At 59.9% G+C, this 24,147-nt stretch overlaps 1 protein-coding gene across 2 annotated transcripts in view; it reads left to right on the top strand.

Moving 5' to 3' along the window:
- The window catches only part of GRM4 (glutamate metabotropic receptor 4), a 102,903-nt gene that overhangs the window by 23,817 nt on the left and 54,939 nt on the right, over positions 1-24,147 (top strand). For both annotated transcript variants that reach the window (XM_068960479.1, XM_068960478.1), the window contains exon 2: positions 16,859-17,075. In XM_068960479.1, coding sequence (XP_068816580.1) covers positions 16,859-17,075 — 217 coding nt within the window. The remainder of the gene's footprint in view (positions 1-16,858; positions 17,076-24,147) is intronic.

Below are 24,147 nucleotides of genomic sequence, written 5' to 3'. Positions count from 1 at the left end.
CCGCAGGGGTGGGGGAGGAGCCTGGGGGAGGGCCGCAGGGGTGGGGGAGGTGCGTGGGGGAGGGCCGCAGGGGTGGGGGAGGAGCGTGGGGGAGGGCCGCAGGGGTGGGGGAGGTGCGTGGGGGAGGGCCGCAGGGGTGGGGGAGGTGCGTGGGGGAGGGCCGCAGGGGTGGGGGAGGGCCGCAGGGGTGGGGGAGGAGCGTGGGGAACTCGGTGAATTAGGTGCCTGCGGCCGCTGGCCCCTAGGAAAGGCCTGGATGCACTGGAGGCAAGGTCCCTTGTCGGGATCTGCTCCTGGCGGGACCTGCGGGGGCCTGGCTTCCTGGGCAGTACTTTGGGGACTTCCCTGGTGGCCCAGTGGCTAACACTCCGCACCCCCAATGCAGGGGCCAGGATTCGATCCTTGGTCAGGGAACTAGATCCTGTGTGTGGTAGTTGCTCAATCTTGTCTGACTCTTTGTGGCACCATGAACTATAGCCCCACAGGCTCCTCTGTCCATGGAATTCTCCAGGTAAGAATTTTTGAGTGGGTTGCCATTTCTTGCACCAGGGGATCTTCCCAACCCAGGGATCGAACCCAGGTCTCCTACCCAGCAGGCGGATTCTTTACCATCTGAGCCCCCAGGAAAGCCCCAGATTCTGCTTGCCACAACTAAGAATTCACGTGCTGCAGTGACAGTCAAAGCTCCCACGCACCCCAGCTAAGGCCAGCGCAGCCAAATAAATAGATGAGTAAATCGATATTAACAAAAAGTAGGCAGACCTTTGCTGCCTCTCTGGCTTTTACGGAGATTCTGGGGCAGGGGCCCAGGTTGTGGACACGGTGGGAGGGACCAAGATCCACTCTGGGCTTCCCTCTGAGAGAAATGTCGGCTCAGATCACCAGCTGGTGGAGACTAGACACATGGGCTGGGACGGGGGAGCCTGTGGGCATGTCCGGCCTGTCTCCTCATGGTCTGGACAGGCCCCAGACATGCTGGTGGCTCTCGCCGTGGGCTCAGAGGGAGGCTGGGCAGCAGGGTGGAAGGAGTCCCGCCTCTGGCACCGGTGGACCTGGGTTTTCATCAGTAGCTGAGGAATTAAGGCCAACGATTTCTTTCCCATCTGCAGGTCATTGCCTCTAAAATGCAGAGAGTAATGTCCACTTGGAAGGGGTGTTGTCAGGAGTAAAGGAATGAACTTGAAAGGCACGGTCGCAGGTCAGAACCCAGAGCAGACCTGGGATGAGCACGGTGGGCTGTTCTCCTGAGAGGCGCCCTCGGGATGGAGGAGAGGTTGGGAGGGAAGTGCTGGGGCCAGTGCCTCCATGAGCTGGTCCCTTGCTGGCGGCCTGGGGCCTGCCCCCCGGGGCTGCTGGGGCATAGCCGAGAGCAGGTCCTCAGTGCTGGGCAGGGCCCTGCGGTCCCCACCCTATCCCAGTACCAGGCACTCTGGGAGCAGGAGGACTGTGATCACTGGGTGGAATCAGACGTTTGTAGGTTTCTGCAGTAGATGGAGGGTCTGGGGAGAGATCCCCCCACCAAATCACACCTGTTATCCTTGGGCCCTTCCAGGATGAGGCCGGATTTCTGGACGGAGCATCACAAAGGCAGCACCGCAGAGCTGAGGGTGTCAGAGGTGAACCGGTCCCTCCTTGTCTCCCCGGCGAGGTGTCAGAGTGCGGTGGCTGGGGGAGCCTGGCAGCGAGGGTTCAGAGGCAGGTCTTTGGGCAAGTGATTCAACTCCTCTGGGCCTCAGTTCCCTCACCTGTACAGCAGGCTGAATGCTAGTACCCCGGTGACAGGTGTCTGGTGAGGAACATGAGAGCTGAGAGCAGAGCCTGGCACACAGGAGGCACTCACTCAATGTTAGGTATTATTGTGCTTGTTATTTCACGGTTATTAGGTGAGGAAACAGGGGCACAGGATGGAAGAGGGGCTGGTTTGAGAATACGTGGTGACTTAGTGACAGGTAGAACTCAGGCTTTTTCATCGGGCAGCTTCCAGAGCTGCAGAGGGTGCTGGCAATAGGGCTGAGAGCGGGGTGGCCTCCCCTCTGCCCTGGGCTGAGTCCCTGGCCCCTCCCCACCCTGCTGTGCCACTGGGGCAGCTGCAGAACCCCCAGCACCCCCAGAGCACAGGCACCTTGAAGGAACGGGCTTGGCCCAGAGGACAAGCAGGCAGCTGGCCCTGGACAACTTGGGTGCCTGGGTCCCAGCTCTGGACTCTTCCTCTGGTCTTGGCTGGACTCAGAGTTTAGGGGAGGGCTCACTGAGAGTTTGTCACAGGAGGGAAATGCTTGGAGCTGGAGGGCTTTCGGGGGAAGTTTTTTTTTTGGGGGGGGAGTTTTATACGTCTCTCCGTCTCCATGCACCCCGGTAGGCCAGGCCACCCTCACCTTTTAACTGGACGAGGGCAGGAACCGTCCCTCTGTGCTTGGTGGTTCGCTCTTAGCCTTGGATCTGCTTTGGGGCAGCTGTGTCTCGTGCTGCGTTCCTGCATCCTCTGTGTGCTTGCCTTTCCTTGAACCAACCTTGGGCTCCTGGCCACAGGGCCTTTGCACCTGCCTCATCTTCCATCTGGGCTATTTTTCCTTCTTCATCTGGGTATTGCCTACCTGTTCTTCAGGTCTCAGCTCGCGCCTCCTCAGGAGGGGTGCCCTAAGTGGATTCAGGGCCTTATTCCAGGTTCTCACGGGACCCAGATCTCTTGCCAGCACATCTCAGACGCTGGATGTGTTGCTATGTGTATCCAGTTAGAGACCATCTCTCCCACAGGACTCTGTTCCATGAGGACAGGGGCTGGTCTGTGTTTGCTCACTGTGGTCTCCCCGGTGTCTACTGTGGCACGGGGCAGAGTGAGTGCTCAGAAAGTATACTCTGAATGAGTGCACGAAGGGATGAGAGGCCTGTATCACCTCCGTCTTTGCCGGGGCCCAGGAGAGGTAGAGTGGAGCTGGAGATGGGACTTCCACAGCAAATGTCCCCCTAGAGGGGCCCCTGGGGTGGCATGGCCTCCTTCCTGAGGGTGCTGGTGAGAGATGGGTCAGCGCCAGGTGCCCCCAGAGCCTGAGGACAGCGGGGCGGTGGGGAGCGGTGGGCAGCTGAAATGGGGGAGGTCCTTGGAGGTAGGTGGTGCCCTGCAGGCTGGGTTCTCAGCAGCTGGCTCTGCCCCAGGGCCGGTGGGAGGCTGCGCTGGGTCTGGGCTGCGGACAGACAGCAGGGAGCAGGGAGAGGTGATGCTCTGTGAGTGGCTGCCGCTAGCCTGCCTGTGGTCTTGGCTGAATGGCCGCACTTGGCCGCCCCTTCCCTGCTCTGCCTGTCACTCAGGCCCCCTTACTCCAGTGGGACCTCCTCCCTGCCAGCCTGGCAGTGGCCGGGCTATGACATAAATTACCTGGAGTGATGGCGCTGTGTGACTTTTATCGGCTCATGTGCTCAATAATGTTCACATGTCCCATTATATCATATTATATTAATACAGAGCCCTATATTCCACGCAGCGCAGCACATTAACCTGACTTGGTAGGACACTGGGCAGATGCCATGGTTGATCTCACCCCCTCAGCCACGCCCCCATCACTGCCCACCAGATGGGTCCTTCCAGATGCTCCGGAGGCACCCTGTTCACAAGGTTGTCCCGGCCCTGCCCCCGACTCCCGCAGCTTGGGGGGTGGCTCAGCGGGTGCTGTGGACCCGGCTTCTGGATGTCACCCCCACATTATGGAGGCCCCGGCCTCTGCCCTTACCTTGCAAGCCCAGAGGGTCATTAAACCTCCATGGAACAGATGTGGAAGCTGAGACTCAGAGATGGGAGGTGCTGGCATCTAGAGATGTGATGAGGAAAGGCCCAGAGCGAGGACTCTTGGCTCCCTGTCCTGGCTGCTTCTCAGGGGGGTGGATGGTGTGGGCAGAGGGCAGGAGGTTGGCAACAAAAGCGGAGTGCATGCCAGGGGCAGGAGAACCCACATGCTAGAGTCAGACTCGAGTTCAGACCGCGCTTTGCCGCTTGCTGTGTGATTTTCTTCCATTTCTGGCTGCTCTGGGTCTTCATTGCAGCATGCGATTTCCTTGCTGCAGCACGTGGGCTTTCTCTCGTTGCAGAGCACGGGCTTAGTTGCCCCCTGGCACGTGGGATCTTAGTTCCCTGACCAGGGATTGGACTCCGTGTCCTCTGCATCAGAAGGCAGATTCTTAGCCACTGGACCCCAGGGAAGTCCTCTTGCTGTGTGATTTTGTTTCCGTATTTTCTTGGGCCCCAGTGGTCTCATCTGGAAAATGGAGGTAATAATAGCCTGTGCTTTGTGGGGTTGTGGTGTGCACATTAAATGAGAGAGTCCCCGTGGGGTGCTTGGAACGGGTGGAATGGGTGCTCCTGAGACGGCAGCCCCCAGGCCCATTCGGATTCCAGTCACACCTATGCAGCCTCTGCCCGCCGCCGCCCCTCCCGGCTTGCAGGACACCCGGTCCTGGCCCAACTGTCCAGGTGTCGGGTACCTGCTGAGCCTCACCCTCAGTTTGGTTGCCCGGGGTTCCCTTGGGCTGGTCCTGAGCCCCTGGCCCTTGGACATGTGGGCATGGCCTGGTGCCCAGTGCTGCCCAGCTCCCTGGCTCACAGGCAGCCTCATGGCACAGAGAGAGGTCTGCTTGGCCGTCAGGTGGGCTGGGGTGGGATGTGACCCTGGGCACAGGCCTCAGCTCTGAGCCACGGCCTCTCATGCCAATCAGGGTGAACGTTTCCTCTCTCCGGGGGCGGGGAGAGCCAACAGGAATGTCTGTGTCAGTAGCTGCTGTGCCGTCTGACTCAGATGCGTAACAACGGCTCCCGGCAGCTTGGATATTTGTGTCTCTTTCCAGGCTTTCGTATCTGTTCACTCATGTGAGCCCCACAGTGAGGTTGACAGAGGCCGAGTTCTCGCCATTGTGCCCACTTGACAGATGAGGAGACTGAGGCTCACAGGGGCGGTGACTGGCCTGTGGTCATGCAGTGAGGTAGCGGGTAGAGGGTGAGGCGGCTTGCTTCTCGCCTCTGGAAACCTGGGCCTTGGACTCTTTGAGGCGAAGACGGTGCAGGTGCTGTGACCCCACAGGGCTCCCCGCTCAGTCCCCACCGCTCCTCCCCGGCCTCTGGGCTCCTCCGTCCCTCTGCCTCCCCCCACGTATGGCTCTTGACAAGGTTACGGAGTCAGCATGTAAGACCTGCAGAAGTGAGTGTAATTTATTGATCTACATTTCGCTTATGAAATAGGACGAGTGCTGATTTGAGGACCTTGTTTGCTCTCGCCCTTGTGCTGCCCGCTCCCCCGCCCGCCCCCTGGGCGCTCTTATCTGCGGTAATTCCTCCGAGCCTGCATCAGAACCCGCTTCTTTGTCAGCCCTGCGAGGCTCTCCATTCCACGCCCTCTATTCTTCTCCAGCCCCCATGCCTTATGGTGGGGGGGCCCTTTCCTGGGCTCCTAAGAAAACATATAACGTTTAAAAGGGTGAGACAAGGGACTGGATAAAGCGGTTTCTGGGGAAATATTTGTTCAAAGGCCTGTTGCCTGCATCTGTCTGGTTCTCTCCTGGAAAACATAATTCAGAGCAGGCCTGGAAATTAATCCAAGTGTCTGCTTGCTTTCCTGATAAGAGGCTGGGTGGGTCTTGGGGAGGGGAGGCAGGCGGGTGGGGGATGGCCCCCGCGTGATTGCCTTCTCAGATATCAGTGTGAAGTTAGGGGGACAGGGCACAGCAGGCCCCGGGAGAGGCCGGAGCTGAGCCCTGGGGTGGGAAGAGGGAGCCCTCAGCATCTGTGAGCAGGGTGCTGCCGTGGAGCGGCCCCTTTCTGCAGAGCAGTGCCCTGCAGTTGCCCAGATGAGGCACCAGACCACGTGAGAGTCAGAACTTGGCTGTATCTCTGTGACCTTGACAAGGCCCCGAGGCTCTGAGCCTCGGTTTCCTCACTCATCTGGGGTGCTCAGGGGTCTGCTGGGCTTGTCCTCAGCTTGGGGTGGAGGGAGTGAAGTGTTCCCTGCGTTCACTGGGCCCGATGCTGTGCCAGGAGTCCGAGGACACAGTAGGGAATAAAGAGAGGCCCCTGGGTTCATGGAGCTGACTTTTTAGGGGGAGGTGGATAATAACTGAAATAAGGGACTTCCCTGGTGGCCCAGTGGCTAAGACTCCGTGCTCCCAATGCAGGGGACCTAGGTTCAATCCCTGGTCAGGGAACTAGCTCCCACATGCCACAATGAAGATCAAAGATCCCCATGCTGCGACTAAGACCCGCGTGGCCAAATACATAAATAAAACACTTAAAAATAAATGAAGTAAGCAAGTAAGTATAGAGCGTGTTAGAGATCATTGTCTTGGGGGAATCCAAGCCAGGCTTCCCTAGTGGCTCAGATGGTAAAGAATCCGCCCGCAATGCAGGAGACCTGGGTTCACATCCCTGGCTTGGGAAGATCCCCTGGAGAAGGAAATGACAACCCACTCCAGTTTTCTTGCCTGGAGAAGTCCTTGGACAGCGGAGCCTGGCAGGGTAGCTGTAGTTCATGGGGTCACAAAGAGTCGAAAGTGACTTTCACTTTCTCAAGCAGGGGAGGTGGAGATAGGGCGCAGGAGAGGGGAAAGCCAGATTGGTGTTAAATAGGGGGTGTGTGAGAAGGTGAGGTCTGAGTAGTCTTGAAGGGAAGGATGTGAGCGAGTGGGCCACATGCCTATCTGGGGGGATTGCGGTCAGGCGGTGGGAACGGCCAGTGCAAAGGCTCTGAGGCAGAGTGTGCCTGGCGTGTTCAAGGGAACAGCAAGGAGGCCGGTGTGACTGCGGCTGTGTGAGCTGAGGCCGAGGTGGGAGGCCAGGATGGGGGCTGGAGATGAAGTCAGAGGTAATGTGTTGAAAATGCTTTGTTCAAATGCCAAGTGTTGTTGATCATTTTGACTGCTGGCCCTAGGCTGAGCTGTAAAGGGCATTTTATTAGCACCCGGCAGGGGCTCCCCCAAGAAGGCTGCTGTGTGAATTTCGCAGGAAGAAGGGAGGGCTGTGATGTCTTCTGTCTTCCAGCACCTTAAACATTTCAGTCCTTCCGGCTGCAAGATGATACGAGCTCTTTCCAAGCTATTTCCCTATTATGGCGCCTGCAGGAAAAAGAGACCCGTTGTGACTGTGGTGCCGTGCTGCAGGGGTGGGAGGTGGCTGAGGGGTCTGGTGAGGGGCCCTGACCTGGCTGGTGGGGTCCTGGTGACAGTAGAGGGACCTGCACATGCTGACTGTGTCTGGGGTCTCAGGGAGGGGAGAGTCAGAGGCCATGAACCCACTCTTTGGCAGCCACGGGTGGGGTTGGTGATCCTAATTAAAAGCTTGGATCCAAAAGGCTTGATGAGGGAATTTCTAATTAAATAAATTTCATCTCATCTGGGAAACAGAGGTTTGCATATGATAAGCATGAAATTAATAATTACGTTTAGAAATTAGCTGTTGCGTGAAGTCAAGCCATTTATACAACCCTCAGGGGCTGGCCCTGACCCCTGCCCGATCCTTTGTAATGGAGACGGATGGACCGCTTCAGCCCGTGGCATGCAGCGCCGGTCAGGAGTGGAGGCGGTGGCTGAGCAGAGGGGAAGCGGGGCTGGCTCTCCCCTCTGTGGCCGCTGGCCACGCGGGGAGCCCTCCGAGTCCCTGGAGGCTGCCAGTGTCTCTTTCAGATCCTGTGTGTGAGCACATGTGTGTGTAGGCTCACTTGTGCCGCGGGGAGGCTGAGGTTTCACCTGAGAGTAAAATGGGCTCTGGAGCTCGTCCCTCTGGCTTTAAATCACGGCTGTGTGTCCTGGGCAAGTTCCTGGACCTTTCCGTACCCAAGTTTAGGGGAACTGAGGAGAAGAGCTCAGTTGTCGTAAGGTTAAAGGTGTTAGTCCTATAAAACCACTGGGCACGGTTCTTGGCACACAGTAAACAATCAATGCTCATCCTCAGGAAGGTGATTATTACGTGTGTGCGTGTGTGTGTGTGAATTTAATTCAGCTCAGCCCAAGCCAGCCTCTGATGGGTGTGAACGTGACATATCCAGGCTTTTGAGGTGGAGAGAAATAGAGGTCCCCCTTGCTCTCGGGGAGCGAGAGCTTGCACCCCTGTGTCCATCAGCATCAGGAGGAGACGCTGCAAGAGCAAACAGCTCCCGCTCTCTGCGGCTTTAAACACGTAAACTGAATATACTTGCCGTGTTGTGTGTCCACGTGGCTTGGCTGGGTGCTCTGCCCACCTCCTCAGGGACCAGGCTGGCTGGGAACGCTACCAGTCACGGTGGCAGAGGGCACACATACCCTGTAGGGTCTCACACTGGTGATGAGACGCCCTGACCCTGAATTGATGGCACTTCCTGCTCGTAGCTCAGGGGCCAGAACATGTCAGGTGGGGCATGAGGGGAGCGTTGTTGGGTTTGCCAGGCGCCGGGGGGTGAGGGAGTGGACGTGTCTCTAAGGATCGGCACTCGCGTTAGCCACGTGTGGGCTCACTGAGTATCGTCTCTCCCACTGGAATGTCAGCTCCGTGAAGGCAGGGGTTGGGCCCTGTGGGTTTGCCCCAGTGTCAAACGTTTTGCAAACCACTTAGTAGGTGCTCAGGGAAGCACTGAGTCAGTTCCATTGCTCAGTCGTGTCCGACTCTTTGCGACCCCATGGACTGCAGCATACCAGGTCTCCCTGTCCATCACCAACTCCCTGATTTTACTCAAACTCATGTCCATTGAGTCAGTGATGCCATCCAACCATCTCATCCTCTGTCGTCCCCTTCTCCTCCTGCCTTCAATCTCTTCCAGCATCAGGGTCTTTTCCACAGCCTTGTCTAACTCAATGAAACTACGAGCCATGCCGAGTAGGGCCACCCAAGATGGGCAGGTCATGGTGGAGAGTTCTGACAAATCGTGGTCCCCTGGAGAAGGGAATGGCAAACCACCTCAGTGTTCTTGCCTTGAGAGCCCCACGAACAGTATGAAAAAGCACTGAGTAAGTGAATTCACAGTGGAGTCAACAGAGTCCCTGGGGCTGGGCTGGGGTCCTCTGTGGGAGGGGAGGCTGGTGCTCACAGACGAGCCCAGGCGAGGGGCCACGTGGTGCTGTGGGCAGCTCTTACTGTCTTTTTGGTTTTTGGCCGTGCCGTGTGGCCTAGCTCTCTGACCAGGGACTGAACCCTCGTCCCCTGCATTGGAAGCCTGGAATCTTGACCACTGGACTGGCAGGGAAGTCCCGGATTTTACTGTCTTTTAGCATAGCACTTGCTGCCTTGGAGACTGATGTCTACTTCTGAGTCCAGGAGGGGAAAGGCTGCCAGCATGAGGGGCCTGTGTGACCCCGGCAGTGGTCTGTGTCCAGGCCTGGGGCGGGGGCAGAGAAGGGGCAGAAGGCCGAGTCCAGGAGCACCGGGGTGGTGAGCAGGTTGATGGATCACCTTGGGGCACAGGGCGGCGGGCCCCCAGTGACCCGATGCTCGGGGGTCCGGAGCCAGTGGCCGGGCTGTGTCCACAGGGGAGTGAGATCTGGTTAATGAGGGCGCCCTGAGTGAGTGCCCAGGCTGGCCTGGCCTGGATTCCCTCAGGGTCTGTGGAGCAGTGGCTGGTGGCCCCCAGCTGGCCCAGTGGCTGGGGGTGGGGGTGGCAGAAGGTGGTCTTTTACTGGGAAGGCCTGGGACAAGGCCCAGTGCAGGGGGCAGACCGTCCTTCCATCGGGGCCCACCCCAGCCCAGACGCCAGCCCAGCCTCCCCCCAGAGGTTCCCCTACTTCCCAGGCTCTGGAAGCCTGCTTTCTCTGCTCCTGAACCCTGGGGACCCTCTCGGAGATGCTGGTCAGGACTGAAGGCAGGTGCTCGTCGGTGTGCCCCATGCACCCCTCTGCCATACCCCAGTTCCTCCCCCAACCGCCCTCCTCAGGCTCCTTGAACGCCCCCTGCCTCCCCTCTCTGTGTGCCCCGTTTCTCCTCCCCATTCTGTCTGTACCTTTTGCCCACCGTGCCAGCCTCCACTCTCTCCTCGAGGTTCACAGTCCCACTTTCCCCCCCATGAATCCCTGTGGCCTCCAACCCAGCCAGGAGCTTCAGCCTGGAGGCATCGGCGGCTGGTGCTCTGAAGGTGGGTTATGTAAATCCATGTCGTCTGCGCCTGGCCAAGAGGAGATGGTGGCTGATCCGCAAGGGTGAGGGGGGTGCCCGCTGTGTGCCCAGCTCTCAGTGAGACGCCCTCTGCCCCCCAGGCTCCGGGAAGTGGGGGAGGCAGACAAGGGCATCTCTGCTCCTCCCGGTGCCGGCTCTGCAGCAAAGGCCTCGGGGAGGGTGTGCGGCTCAGCTGGCGAGGGAGGTCGGAGTGGAAGCCGGGCCCTGAGCCTTTGGAAGCTGGCCTTCCCTCTCGCCGCTCTCTGAACCACACTTTCCTGCCTGAGCAGCTTTCATGTACCCAGAAGCCTGGCTGCCTTTTTATCTGTGAAGGAAACAGCTGATGCTGAGAGCCGGGCAGTGGAGGCACCATGCAGCCAAGATCAGAAGGGCAGGGAGCAGGCGGCCACCCTGGGCTCTGACCGGCCTCATGCAGGGTCTCCCACATCCCAAGTGAGAGGCGCTGTGGCCAGGCAGGTGGGGGTCTCGAGGTCGACCTGGGTCCTGGCCTGGACTGTGCTGGCTGCCAGAGGGGACTGCAGCCCCCAGCGGTGGCTGCCCAGCCTGGCTGTGGGTGGAATGGAAAGAGGAGAGTCAGCTGGGAGGGTGGGCAGGGCCCCAGGCCAGGAGCTGGGTATGGGGACTTCCTTGGTGGTCCAGTAGCTAAGACCTCAGAGGAGTGTTAGCGGTTGATGAGAGAGGCCTGGGTTCAGTCCTTGAGGAACTCGATGCCGCACGCCGCATGGAGATCCCATGCACAGCATGGAGATCCCACACGCTGTGACGAACGCCCAGCGCAATCAAAAAAAAAAGAGCAGCTGGGTCTGCATCTTGTTTCTGACTCCTGATGGCTTTGCTGCTCATTGGGCACTGTTTCCTCTCTGAGCCTCAGTTTCCTCACCTGAAAAATGGGCACAATGGTCCAAGTCTTGCTTCCCTGTCTAATAATATCTAGCATTTGCCAAGGACCCCACGCGCCAGGCAGTTTTCAGCCCTGTGTGTGTTCTCTCTAGCGCCATCCTCTCTGTTGTTATTTGGGCCACTTTTTAGGGATGGGGAGGCTGCTTGCTTGTCTAAGGTGGCACAGCTGGGTGGCAAAGCCCTGGGCAGGTTGGCTCCAGAGAGAGAGGTCTGAGGCCAGGGTTAGGGAGGCGGTGGGGGGAAGGGTGCTGATGCACACGCACTCGGGAAGAGGGCTGGGGCTCCTGGCAGGTGGCCCTAGGTTCCCTGGTGACGGCCCCAGACGTCCCACTGCGCGACTCAGGCTTCCCCAGGCCAGGGTGGGGCACTGACTGCTCTGAACAAAACGCTGGCCTTGACAGGGCCCTGGCCTTCAGAGGCCATGGGGTCTGGGTCCCTGCTGGGCTCTGAGATGCTGGGCAGCCTGTTCACCTCCTCGTCCTCCTCGGGATGGGAGGGGGCTATGGCGGGGACCTGCCACTCTCAGGGGGTCCTCAGGCTGTGCTGGTGTGGGAGCCAGTGGCCACGTCTGAGCTGTTGGCACCTGGGCACCACTCACATCCCGGCTGGAGTTGCCATGCCCGGGTGGGTGTGTGGGGCTGCTGGCTGGGCCTGGGGCGAGTTCCAAAGAGACTCAGGTTCCAGCACACAGACACGCGTGCCTGTACCTGGCCCCTCACACATGCACACAAATGCACGCATGTCCCCTCTGCCTGAAAAGCCCCCTTGACTTGCGTGGTCCCTCCTTCACCACCTTGGGGTCCTGACTCAGTGTCGCCCTCCAGAGGCGCCCCCCGGGCCTTCTCCCTCACACCCCCTGCGTGCCCTGCTTTCCTCTCCCCCCTGGCCCCCTGGCCCCGTCTGCCTGCTCTGCCTTGTCTGACCCCGTCCACACGGGGGGCCCCACGGGGCAGTGTTCATCACCCGCCCCTGCTCTCTGAGCTGGGCCCCGCAGGCTGTTGGTGTTCAGCGACTCAGCAGGAGGGCTAAACCAGTGAGTGTGCGGCGTGCTCAGGGCATATGCTCCAGCACAGGCTCACACGCGCACACGTCACACACACACACACACGTGCTTGACATCCGTCTCTATTGTTGCCCAAGCCCGGAAGCCGCTCCTGTCTCCCCTCGTGGCAGGGCCTGCTCCTCACTCCCAGAAGCCAGAGAGGGGTGGCGAGGGGGCACTTATTCAAGTGCTGCCCCTGCACCCCTTCAGCCCTTCTGTACTTCCATACAGGTGAGACTTGGCTGGGTGCCAGCTGCAGACACACTGTGTGCCACTCCTGGTTGTCCCACCTGCCTCCTCCCCTTGCAGGGTGACCCCCAGATGCAGTGAGTGTTGGGTTTGAGGGTGCGCTGAGCCCAGTTCCCTGGGCATCTCCCCAGTGACCTTGCCCAGCACAATGGGGGGAGCCTCAGAATACTTGCTGAATTGTCGGTCAGGCATCCTAACACCCGGGAGGTTGTGCCCGGTGCCCCAGAGTAGCCCGAGTGGCCACAGGGCTCGGTGCTGTGGGAGGTCTGAGCGGGCTGTCTGGTGGTTGAGGGCTCCTGGGGTGCTGCCTGGAGGAGGTGACACAAGCTGGGCCTTGACGCTCTAGGGAGATTTGGATGTGGGGAGATGAGGTCACGGGGTTTGTGGGCAGAGGAAGACAGGCAGAGAGGAGGGAGAAACAGGTGGACAAATGGCCCCAGGGTAGGACGGCTGTAGTTGTCAGCTGCTGCCGAAATGTGGCTTCTTGCTGACTCTTGTCCCAGGAGGGTGAGACAGGAGGGTGTGGTGTCCCCAGTGCCTAGGACAGTGCTCAACACACAGTAGGTGCGCAGGGTGTTAGGTGAGAGGAGGAGGGGGCCAGGGAGAGGGAAGCCTGGTGGTTGGGTGGGCGTGGCCATTGTGAAGGAGAGGAATGTGCTCAGCGGGGCTGCAGGGCAGGGCGCCCCAGGTGGTGCTGGAGGTAACAGAACCCAACCCCAGGTGCAGGAGACTTGAGAAGCTGTGATCCCTGCATGAGGAAGATCCCCTGGAGAAGGGTGTGGAAATCCACTCCAGCATGCCTGCCTGGGGAATCCCATGGATAGAGGAGCCTGGTGGGCTACAGTCCACGGGGTCGCAAAGAGTTGGATGCAACCGAAGCGACTTTGCACGCACTGGCTACAGGGCAATGAGAGCTGAGGAGACGCCAGAAGCCCACTGGGCCAAGCTGTCACAGGCCCCTGCCCATGGGGTGCTTCTTGCCTTTGCCACCCAACTCCAGGCTGGGGTGGGGGCGAGAGGGAGAGGGCTTGGAGGGCCAGCCAGTCCCAGGAGGTCTCCCTACTAAGCACAGCCGTAACTCTGTGACCGAGAGAGAGAGAGAGAGAGAGAGAGAGAGAGAGAGAGAGAGAGAGAGAGAGAGAGAGAGAGAGAGAGATAGGGGTGGGGGGAGGCCCCGGGGACAGTCCGGGGATGAGAAACAGTCCGAGAGGGTGCTGTCCCGAAGAAGGTGTTCAGCACTGCCCTCATCAGCACTGACCCTCGAGTGCTGACTGCCCGCCAGGCGCTGCCTGAGTTTCTCCCGTGAATTCCCACGTGTCCCTCACAACCTCAGGAGAAAGGGATTGGAATTATTTCCATTTTGCAGCTGAGGAACCTGAGGCCCAGAGAGGTGACGTTACCTGCACCCAGGTTTCCCACACCTGGGATTTGAACCTGAGCACTTTAGCTCCCAAATTGCTGCTTGAACCCGTCCTCCTGGGAACTTCAGGAGGGTCTGCAGGGGCGGCAGGAGGAGCTGGCAGAGGGGATCACCTGTAAGAGGATGTTTATCCCCTGGACCCTGGTTTGGATGCTGTCTCTACCCCATCTTCTCAGTGCTGGATCCCTATTCCAGGCTCTCAGGAGGCTCACAGGCAGATCAGGGGCCCTGAGCCCTCCTGCAGGCTGGCACACACACCCTGCGGGGACCCCACCCTTGGTCCTCTGCCCTTTATGGGAGGCGGTGTGTGTGCAGGGACAGGGCTGGGGCTGCCTGGGGGAGGCTCCGAGTCCTGGCACCTGGATAGCCGCCTGCCCACCCGCCCGCTGTGCTGGCCCAGGCCGAGTGCCCAGCCCAGGGGAGAGGGGAGGGGGTTGGAAGCGGGGCTGAGCCTCCTGCGAGCCTCTCTGGCCCTCCTCTGGGCAGGCGCTATGACTCCAGCCCGGCCCGGCCCCGTGTTAGGAGAAAACATCAAAAGCAGGAGACAAGCTGCTTCTAATTAGGAGGCAAGTGCGTTTCTGGGTGTGTGATCAGGGCTGGCAGAGGTGAGCTGGCGAACAAACAAAGCTCCGTCCTCTCTCGGAGACCTGCTGTGCTGGGCCCGCGTCTCTGCTGTCAGCGCCAGATTCAGGGCGCATCTCTCCAGAGCGATGACCCTGGGGGTGACGTTTATTTTGTTCTGTTTTATTGTCCAAAAATTTTAAATGTGGCCATTTCAGACGCACACAAAAGTACAGCGAACAGGGCAGTGCACCCCTGTCACACCCGCGTCGCCGGCCAGCTCCCGGCGCCAGCTCCCGGCCAGCGCCATTTTTCCTTCCACGCGTTCCTGCCTCGGTTCTTTTGAAGGAAATCCCAGGCTTCATCACATCACGTCATCCCTAAGTGTTTTAGTACATGCCCCTGAAACAGTGGGTCCCAACTGGGGACAGTTCTGCCCCCAGGGGACATCTGGCAAAGTTGCAAGACATTTCTGGTCGTTACTGGGGGAGGGCGAGCTACTGGCATCAATGGGTAGGGGACAGAGGTGCTGCTCGACACCCTACGGTGCATGGGGCAGCCCCCCAACACAGCATCGCGGCCCACTTCCCCCCACGAGCATTAACAGTGCTGAGGCCGGGAAACCGCGCTAAGAGCTAGGGACTCTTAAAAACCAACCGAGCAACCACAGCCCTAACGCCATCGTCAGACCTTAAAACTGACGATGCTTTCTGAATTCATCATCAAGTGTCCAGCCAGAGTCCGCCTTGTAGGGGCTGCTGCGTTCATGCTAAGTGTTCTCTAGGGCCGCGAGGACTGGGCCAGTTTTCAGACTCTGCTGACTCAGGCAGGCAGCGGGACCCGTGTGCTCTGGACCGTTCCAGTGGGGTTTGCTTTCTAAACACGTGCTGTATTTGCATGGTTCCACACGGAAAATCGGGGTAGGAGATGGCAACCCATTTCAGTATTCTTGCCTGGAAAATCCTGTGGACAGAGGAGCCTGGTGGGCTGTGGTGCACGGGGGTCACAAAGAGTTGGATACAACTGAGCGACCGACCAACAACATGGGAAAAAGGCAGAGCGTGTAGGGTGGCTTGTCTCCTCCAACCCTGCCCCCGGCCCCTGTGCTCTCCAGGGAGGCAGCGCTGCCCTGCGGAGTTTCAGGGCAGCCTGAGGATGTTCCGCCGTGGAAGCTGGACCCCCACTGTCCCTGGGGGTGGGCCCCCCTAGGCAGAGGCCAGGTGGGCAAACCCATGTGCAGGGGGCTCCCCGAGTCCTCCTGTTCTGGAATATTTTCCCATCCCCAGTTGCCATGCGGACTACAGTTCTGGCGGTGAGGTTTTTCCAGTCAGGACTGAGTCTTAATGATTCCCTCGGGGATCAGTCTTGGACGTGACATCCGCCCAGATCAGTATGCCCACGCTTTCACCCTGTCACTGTGGCCAGTTGAGAGCAGGGCAGAAGGGACACAGGAAGGGTGCGCGCTGGTGTGGACCAAGCCGGGGGTGGCAGCGGGGGCCACTGGCAGGCCCTGGGAGCTGGGGGCAGGCGAGGACCCTGTGAGGAGGGCACAGGGCAGTGAGCAGAGGTGGAGGGGGGCTCGAGAGAGTGCACGCAGCCCCTTCCAGTCCCTGTGGATGCTGGATGTCCGCCTCGGAGGAAGGGCGGCTTCGGGCCTCCGGGTCCGTCTTTGCCTGTGGGGCCAGGTGGGAAGCCTGGGGGCAGGAAGGCGCCCTGTGACTGGGGGGAGCTGGGCAAGGACCATGAGGTCCGGAGTCTGCAGGAGTGGCTGTGGCCCCGGGCAGGCCTTGCCCCCAGGGGCTCTGGGTCCCAGGCTGTGGAGAGAGGCCCCACTCCCTCTGACCTTCTGGGCTCTGTGCCCTCTGAGCTGGGCAGGAGGAAGGGGCCAGGGCCCAGAGGGAGCTGCGAGGATGTGGAAGGCTCCTGGGGGGCAGGGGCTGGACCGAAGGAGCCCTCGGGTCCCTCATCCCCGCTGCATCCCGGGCCAACGCTCACCCAGCCGGGACTGCTCCCCAGCCGGGATCTCCAGCTCTTTGTCAGCTGAGGCCCCCAGAGGCGCCCGCAGGATATGTGTGTGTGTGTGTGTGTGTGTGTGCTGTCCACGATGGCTCTGGGGTGTGTATGTGTGGGTGATGGAGGGCCCACCAGCCCCAGGACTTGGTTGAGGCAAATCGGGAGACTTTCTGGAGGAGGAGGGCTGGATGCTTATCAGCCACTCCCTTCTCACCCTGGTGCCATCCTCACTCCTGCTGGGAGTTGGGGAGTATCTGGGGAGATGCAGGATCAGGGAGCTGAGCGGGAGGTGGGGGGCAGGCATTGGGACCCTGAGCAGAGCTGGGGCAGGGCTGACCAACAGCTGGCTCAGTTCTCAGCCTCGGCTTCCTCCTCTGTTGAGGGGGGCTGGGACCTGCCCATCCCACGTCAAGAGGCCTCCCCTAGGTCGAGAGGAGGCCGTGCCTGCGGGAAGGGCCAGGACGGTGCCCAGGTGGGAGGCTGGTTGGGGTGTAGGGGCTGACACTGGCTGGGCAGGGTGGGGTGCCAGCCGCCCCCATCAGCGGCCCCTCTCGCCCCCCAGATACCCCAGATCAGCTACGCCTCCACAGCTCCCGACCTGAGTGACAACAGCCGCTATGACTTCTTCTCCCGCGTGGTCCCCTCGGACACGTACCAGGCCCAGGCCATGGTGGACATCGTGCGCGCCCTCAAGTGGAACTACGTGTCCACGCTGGCCTCGGAGGGCAGCTACGGCGAGAGCGGCGTGGAGGCCTTCATGCAGAAGTCCCGAGAGGACGGTGAGTCTGCCCCGGGCTCCCGCTCAGGGCCGGGGCGGGGCTGTCCCCGCAGGGGCTGCTCCCGGGACCTGCCGTGGGCTCTCCTCCTGCCCCGGGGCCCCCCTCATGGGCCTGAGCCTGTGGCCTCGTGGGTGGGCAGCTGGGTGGCTCCTGGAGGTGGGGGGTGGGCACGAATGGCTCCTCTGGACACGGCCAGGCAGATGGAGGAACCGTCCATATTCCGGGCACAGGAACCTGTTCTTGGGCAGAGAGGAGGGGAAGGAGATGGGCATGGAGGGGGCCTTGTTCACGGGGGTCTCAGGGACTCAGGAGCCAGGGCCATCCTGGGAGCAAGGGTTTGTTGGCAGGACTGAGAATTCAGACTCCTTACAACTGAGCCATCTGCTCGGGTGAGGGGCAGGGGCTGCGGGTGGGGCTGTGTGGCCTCAATGGGTGGCATCTGGGGGAGGATGGGACAGTGGCTTGTGTCCTCGGATCCTCCCCACTTACCGCCTGCCCCCCTTCCCCCACAGAGCTCCCTGCGCTCCCAAATTGCTGTCCTCAAAGTGATAAAGGTTTTAGTTATCAGCGAGTAATGAGAGGCTAAGACAGGGTCAGCTCCGGCAGGCCCACACTCGGGCCTCTGAGCCGGCCTTTCCGATGGCCCTCCCGGGGAGGGCAGTTGTGTGGGATAGCGGTGAGGGGTGCGTCCAGGGCAGCAGATGGGCCCCTGGGTTGGGGGCTCCCGCTGGGTTGGCTGACTCAGGGCAGTGGGCTAGAGGGACGGCTCCCCTAGTGCGTGGGGCATGGAGGAAAGCAGGAGAGGTCCCCTCCCCTCCTGGTAGACACCCTCCCCGCAGAGGGAGCCCCTCCGCCACCTCTCCCAAGGCCTGTCACTAAATAGCTCGCTGTGGAGCCCTCGACCTTGGGGATGGCGTCTATATATTTATACCCGGATAACCCCAGGACTCTAATTGCTTCTCCTAAGGACCGCAGAGTGTCCAGAGGCGGGCGTCGGTAACACCCTGCGGGTATAATCCTGCTATAAATCTCAGATAAGCCCCTTTAATTGTACAGCTGAAGCCTGCGGGTAGTTGTAACCTGGCGGAGGGCGGCAGGGTGGTAGAAGTGGGGCACGGCTGATGGATGGCTGTGGCTCCGGGCCCCCTGCCCCCTGCCCTCTGCTCCAGCAGCTGGGCCCCCGTGGAAGGAAGCCAGGGTAGACAGAGCCCACTCCCACCTGCAGACAGGCTGGGCAGCATCAGAGCCCAGTCCCCAGCCCCTCCCTCTGAGGGCCCACCAGTCCTTGGTTCCTTTGCTCAGACTTGGGCTCCTCTCCGCACTATCTCCATCCATCCTCCCCGGCAGGCTCCTCTCCTCCTTGATGGCTTAAATCCTTTCCCAAACAAGCCCAGGGGCTGTTTCAGCTGCAGCCTTGGTCAGATTTGGAGACAGAGGTGCTGGTCGAGGGCGGGACAGAGGTCCAGAATCTTAGTGTCCAGAGGGACCGGGAAGACAACCCCAGACTCACATGGCCCTCTCCATGCCCCTGCATGTGCTGAGCCCCCATTTATATCCAGTGTCCTGAGTCATCCGCCCTACCTGGTGAAGTAGGTACCCCCATTGCACAGGGGAGGAAGCTGAGGCACAGAGAGACAGAGACCACAGGTCACAGAGCAAGTTAGAGGTGGAGGAAGGATGTGAACCCAGGACAGCGGCTCAGGACTTACAGGTTTTAACTGTGTCGTATTTTTGTCACTCTGCCTTCTGCCCACTTCCCAGCCACATAAACTGAGACCTGTGTGGACCAGCCCTGTGCAGGGGATGGGGGTGTGACAGTCACACACATACACACGCACACACACACACACCTTCGGCCTGGAGGGACACATGCTGTTGTAGGTGAGGCTTGGGATTGGGGTGAGGTCTGGGCATTGGGTTTTGGCTGAAGCTAAGGCTATTGTCTGAAGTTTCTGTGAGCATCTAATCAAGCATTGAGTATTTTCTAGAAAATAGAAAGTCTGCTTAAGATTTTGTAAAGGACTTCTGGAAAGATAAGAGCTCAGGGCCACAGCTGCACCTTCACAGTGCCCCCTGCCCCCTGCACTCCATCCCGTCACTAGAGGTCTGGCTTCCCACCAGGCTGGACCTCCTGTGTCCACAGACCCCCGCAGCCCCAGTGGGTCTCCCTGCCCTGCCTGCCAAATGAAATTTGATTTGGAGAGCTGTCTTTAGAGAGTGAAAAGAAAAGGGGAGAAAAAGCCGCGCTTCAGCAGCCCAAATTGAAATCAGAATTGAGCGGCCAGCAGAAAGGGGCCGCTGTACCTTGTAGCCTAATCCCTGTGAGAGATTAGAGATATCTCTGTCCATATATTGTATTGATTTGTCCTCTGAAGTATAAATCATCTTTGAGTTGCTCAGAGGTGCGCCAGAGAGTAGGGTGGTGGGGCGGGCTGAGGGTGCTGGTCTGGTGACAGCTGGGCCAGCAATCTCTGGGCGCCGACCGTGTGCTGGGCTCTGTTCCTGCAGGGAGCATACTTATGCCCATTTCATAGGTGAAGAAACTGAGGCCAGAGACGGTAGGTGGCTTTGCCAAGACCACATAACCAGAATGTGGAGGAGCTGGGTTTGGAGCCAGCTCTGCCCTCTGGGTGGGGTGCTCCTGAGCACGCAGCCCTGATGGGGCCTTTGGCAGAGGCCTTGGAGAAAGCCCTGATGCCATACTTCCTGGTCTCCATCAAAGTGCCCTCCTGCCCCCGCCACTGTGTCGTGTGGACTCTGCCCTGAGCCAGCCAGGGCCCTAGACTGAAGCCTGCCCTTTGGCAGGCACGCTCATTGCACGAATCCTGGTGACAACCTCGCGGGCCTGGTGTTTTGTCCTCTTTCACAGGTGAGGACGCCAAGGCTCAGAGGGGTGAGGTGCTTGCCTAGGCTCATACAGCGAGGGGCTGGAGCAACTGGAAGCCAGACTGTCAGAGCTGGTGTTCCCACCCCAGGCTATCTGCCTCTCCAACACGGCGGTAGCAGCGTGTGGATAGGAGAGCGGCCGTAACAGGCAGACCTGGGCTCCGACGAGGCCACTCACTGGCCACGCGATCCTCGGAAAGGTGCTCAGCAGCTCTTGGTTTTGATTTCCTCATCTGCAAAATGGGATAAAACTGGTTGTTATCAGAATTAAATGTGCTCCTGGCCCATGGAGGTGGGCACTCGGGAGCTCACATCAGAGAGTTATCATTAGGGGTCCTCCCAGGTGCTGGGCATTCCGGGGGAGGCCTGGGAGTGCTGGAAGGCCTGAGGGGGCCGCGCTGGGCCCTGTGCGGGGCTGCAGGCCATGTCCAGGGACAGGACGAGGGACAAGATCACGGGAGCCCAGGCCAGCCTGGTTCTTGAAGGAGAGCTGGTCTGGTGGCGAGAGGACCGCGGAGCGAGCCCCAGAGGCAGCCAGGGCAGGACGTGTGTGTGTGTGTGTGTGTGTGTGTGTGTGTGTGGTACACTGGGTGATCTCTGGGCTTGTGCCCGGAGGGCCTGCCCTGATAGCAGGGCTGGTGTGAGGTGTGGGTGAGTGCCCCCTCTGTGTGCGGGGCGCTGCCTTCTGGCTGCAGGGCTCCCCCCTCTCTGCCATGTGGAGGCTGCCCAAGGGTGAGTTGAGTGGCAACAACCAGTCCTGGGATGAGGTATGCAGAGACCGTGTGAATCACCCTGGAGGGGGATGCAGGCTAGAGAGGGTGGTGTGGGGCCCCGCCCTCAATGCCTCCCACCTTGTCCCTGGTGCTCCCAGGGGCAGGGCTCTGGAGTGTGAACCTCTGTGCCCCCACAGCTTTTCTGTATCTGCAGGGGCCTGTGTGAGCCTGTTTACTTGTACTGGTGCTCCATTTCACAGATGAGGACAACTGAGGCTCAGGAAAGTCGAGGAGCCTGTCTAAGGTCACAGGGAAGTTGAGTGTCAGAGCCCAGGGCTTCTGTGTGGGTGACAGGTGAAGGGGTCGTTAGTAGGTAACATGTACAAAGCACCCCCGTGAACCAGACCCTGTTTTATGGGCTTCATAACTCATTTATCTTTCAGAACAACTCCATTATATGGAGGGCCATGCTGAGGCTCAGAGAGGTTAAGTAACTCTCTTACTTAGGAGGGGAATGAATCCAGCTTGGCCTCCCCGTCTCTGGTGCGTGGGACTGAGAGGACACAGGTCAGCTCTCGGCAGGGACCTCTCTGTGGGGTCCCCTGGGGGGTCTGGTACTCCGGTGAGTGATTCCAGCTCCCTGGGCACATCTAGGCCTGTGCTCCTACGGTGGGAAGGAGATGGCCTTCCTGAGTGTGGCAGGAGGAGGCGTGGGGGCCTTAGGAGGATGCCTTGTCCCTCGCACGGTGGAAAATTCTAAAGCCTCGGCTCCCTGCCGTGTCCCCGAGTCCCCCATTGGTATTCCAGAGACGCGGGTGCGTCAAGCTGTTGCTGCTCTGACCTCCAGTTCCAGCTCCCCGGGCGGAGCGTCGGACCTGCATTTAGATGGCCCCTGTCCACGCGGCTGGCTGGCAGGGCTGGCAGCTGGAGTCCCAAGGCTGGGGCACCTCTTCCCTCTGGCTCTGCGACATCTCTAGACTCAGCTTCTCGGGCTGTAAACGGAGGCTCTGAGGGGCTAAGGGAAGAGCTCGGCTACCTGGAAAGAGCTGTGCTGCCTGGGGGTGGGGGACCTGGTGCTGCTCATTTTTCTGGGAGAGCAGAGAGGAGGTTTGCCCCAGGGCACCCCCAGGACCCATAACCCCCAAAGGGGAGGCCACTGGACGTGCCTGCTCCCCTTTCTGCTGCCCCCCACGCCTCCCCCCACCCCAGAGCTTGTCTCCTTCCGTTCTGCTTCCAGTCTCTGCTGCAGCCACAGCAGCCTCCTTGCGGCCGCTCTGACACTCCAGGCACAAGCTGACCTCAGGGCCTTTGCACTGGCTGCTCCCTCGGCCCGGAAAGCTCTGTCCCCGGCGGTCTAGGTGGCCTCCTCCTCAGGGCATTTGGCTGCCTTCTCAGCTGTGCGCGCTTCAGAGGCACCTCTCTGTGTCCCAGCGTGTCCCCAGCTCAAAACTCTCTATTCCCTCTTTCCTGCCCTGCTTTTGTTTTGTGCTTAAAGACTCGTTCTTTGTCTTCTTTCTTTCTTTCTTTGCCTGTGTTGGGTCTTAGTCCCGGCACACAGGATCTTCACCGTGTCATGGGAGATCTTTAGTTGCCCTGCAGCATGTGGGATCCTGGTTCCCTGACCAGGGATTGAACCCACGTCCCCTGCGTTGCAAGCCAGACTCGCCACCACTGGACCACCAGTGAAGTCCTCTGTTTTTCTTTATAGCACTTAACAAGTACACTTTTGCTTGTTTATGGTCCGTGACAGCAGAGCTTTTTTTTTGCCTGTTTTGCTCTCTGGTGCCTCCCCAGCCTCTAGCACAGTCCGTGGCACAGCATTCAGTCAGTAAATGTTGGTGGGATGGGTGATTGATCACGAAATTCAGCCAGCTACTCCCTTCATAAGCCCTTCTTCCTATCCAGGCCTGAAAGGTTGCTCTCGCAGTCCACAGAAAGGCAGATTGAGGCTGACAGAACACGGGCTTCTGGGGTTAGGCTGCCCTGGGGACCCTCTCCTCCCCTCTGCGCTCCAGCTACCTCCAACCCTATCCTGACCCACCGAGGACAGAAATCCTCCCCACTGCAGTGCCTGCCTTGGGATGCTTCATCGTGGCGTGGTGCCTGCCCCAGAGGACAGGAATAGGAAGACTCAGCCTTCCAGACCCTGCTCGAGTCTCCCCGCTGGCCTGGACTTCACAGATCTATTTCACATCCGCTGGGTACTCAGCCCCCGTGTGAGGAGAGGAGCGAGGCTGTGGGCCCTGCCGGCTCCCAGCGGGCGTGGGAAGAGCCGTGCCCAGTCAGACCTGGCACCCTGCCCTCCTGCAGGAGGGGCCAGGGAGACTCTGGTTGAATAAGTGAATGAAGGGATGTGATGATGCGTGTGTGGTGAAGAGATAAATTCCAGGGCTGCAGGGGGCCCCGCCCAGCAGGGCCTGCAGGAGCGGCACGCTTGGATAAGTGGGGAGGAAGGAGGGGGCGTGCCAGGTGGGGGACAGCATGAGCAGGGGCCTGGAGGAGGAGGGACAGGCAGATGGGACCCCAGTGAGGGGCCTGGCCTGGTCCTAGTGGCTGTGGAATGGGGGCCCACGCTAGGCGGAGCTGAGCGGTTTCTTTCAGGCCAACCTTACCTTTAACAATTTTTTTGGCTCTTGGAGTTGGTGTGTCTACTTGCCATGTCCAAATTCCTTAGGGCCCTGGGGAGTCTTCTCTGCTCATCGCGGCGGCTCTGAGCCAAGGCTCCCTGCAGACTTGCTGACCTGCGCAGGCCTGTGATCTTCCCCTGGGGTTGGCCTCCTGGGAACCCCAGTCACCCCTGCCCCAGTGCCTGCTGAATTTCGCCTCTTCCTCTCCTACTTGGCTGGGCCCCTTGAGGCCGGGGAAGGGTAGGACCCCTCCCTCCTTGCTCCTTGCCCTCCCTCGCACACGGCGGGGCCTCCGCAGATGTGTGTAGGATGAAGAGATGAGCAGCCCTGTGCTCTCAGGAGGGTCACTGCCCTTCTGCGCTTCCGTCTCTCGTCTGTAACAGGAGCGGCGTGTCAGCTCACCTGCAGGGTTGGCTCTGACAGCCGGCAGGCTGGGTGCCCCTAGTCCGAGGCCTCTGTCTCCAGGCACCCTTCTTGTAAGTGAAGGCTCATCATGGGGGTACTTCGGGCTTGGTCTTTTGGTTCAGGGATGATTGGGGCCAATTGCACGGAGACAGAGCCTGGAGCATGTGACCTTCTCACACTCAGTCAGGTGAAACGTGGTTGAGATTAGCCGAGGTTGTGGGGAGCCAGAGGCAGGGAGGGGTCCTGCCACTGGCTTTTTGGGTTGGTGTATATGATGGCTGGTAGCATCTTCCTGGGGGTAGAACTCACCTCGCCGCCCAGGGACCTGCAGCTGGGGCCCAGCGTCCCCTGCCCGCTGATCGTGCATTTTCCAAGGATGTGGGAGGGGGGCGGGCCCTTCTTCGGAGCCAGTTCCCACCATTCTAGCTTATCAACCAGGAG

Source organism: Capricornis sumatraensis, chromosome 22 (assembly GCF_032405125.1).
Source record: "Capricornis sumatraensis isolate serow.1 chromosome 22, serow.2, whole genome shotgun sequence".
Lineage (NCBI taxonomy): Eukaryota > Metazoa > Chordata > Mammalia > Artiodactyla > Bovidae > Capricornis > Capricornis sumatraensis.
Note: the sequence above shows the minus strand (reverse complement) of the source record. Positions and strands in the feature narration are given on the sequence as shown.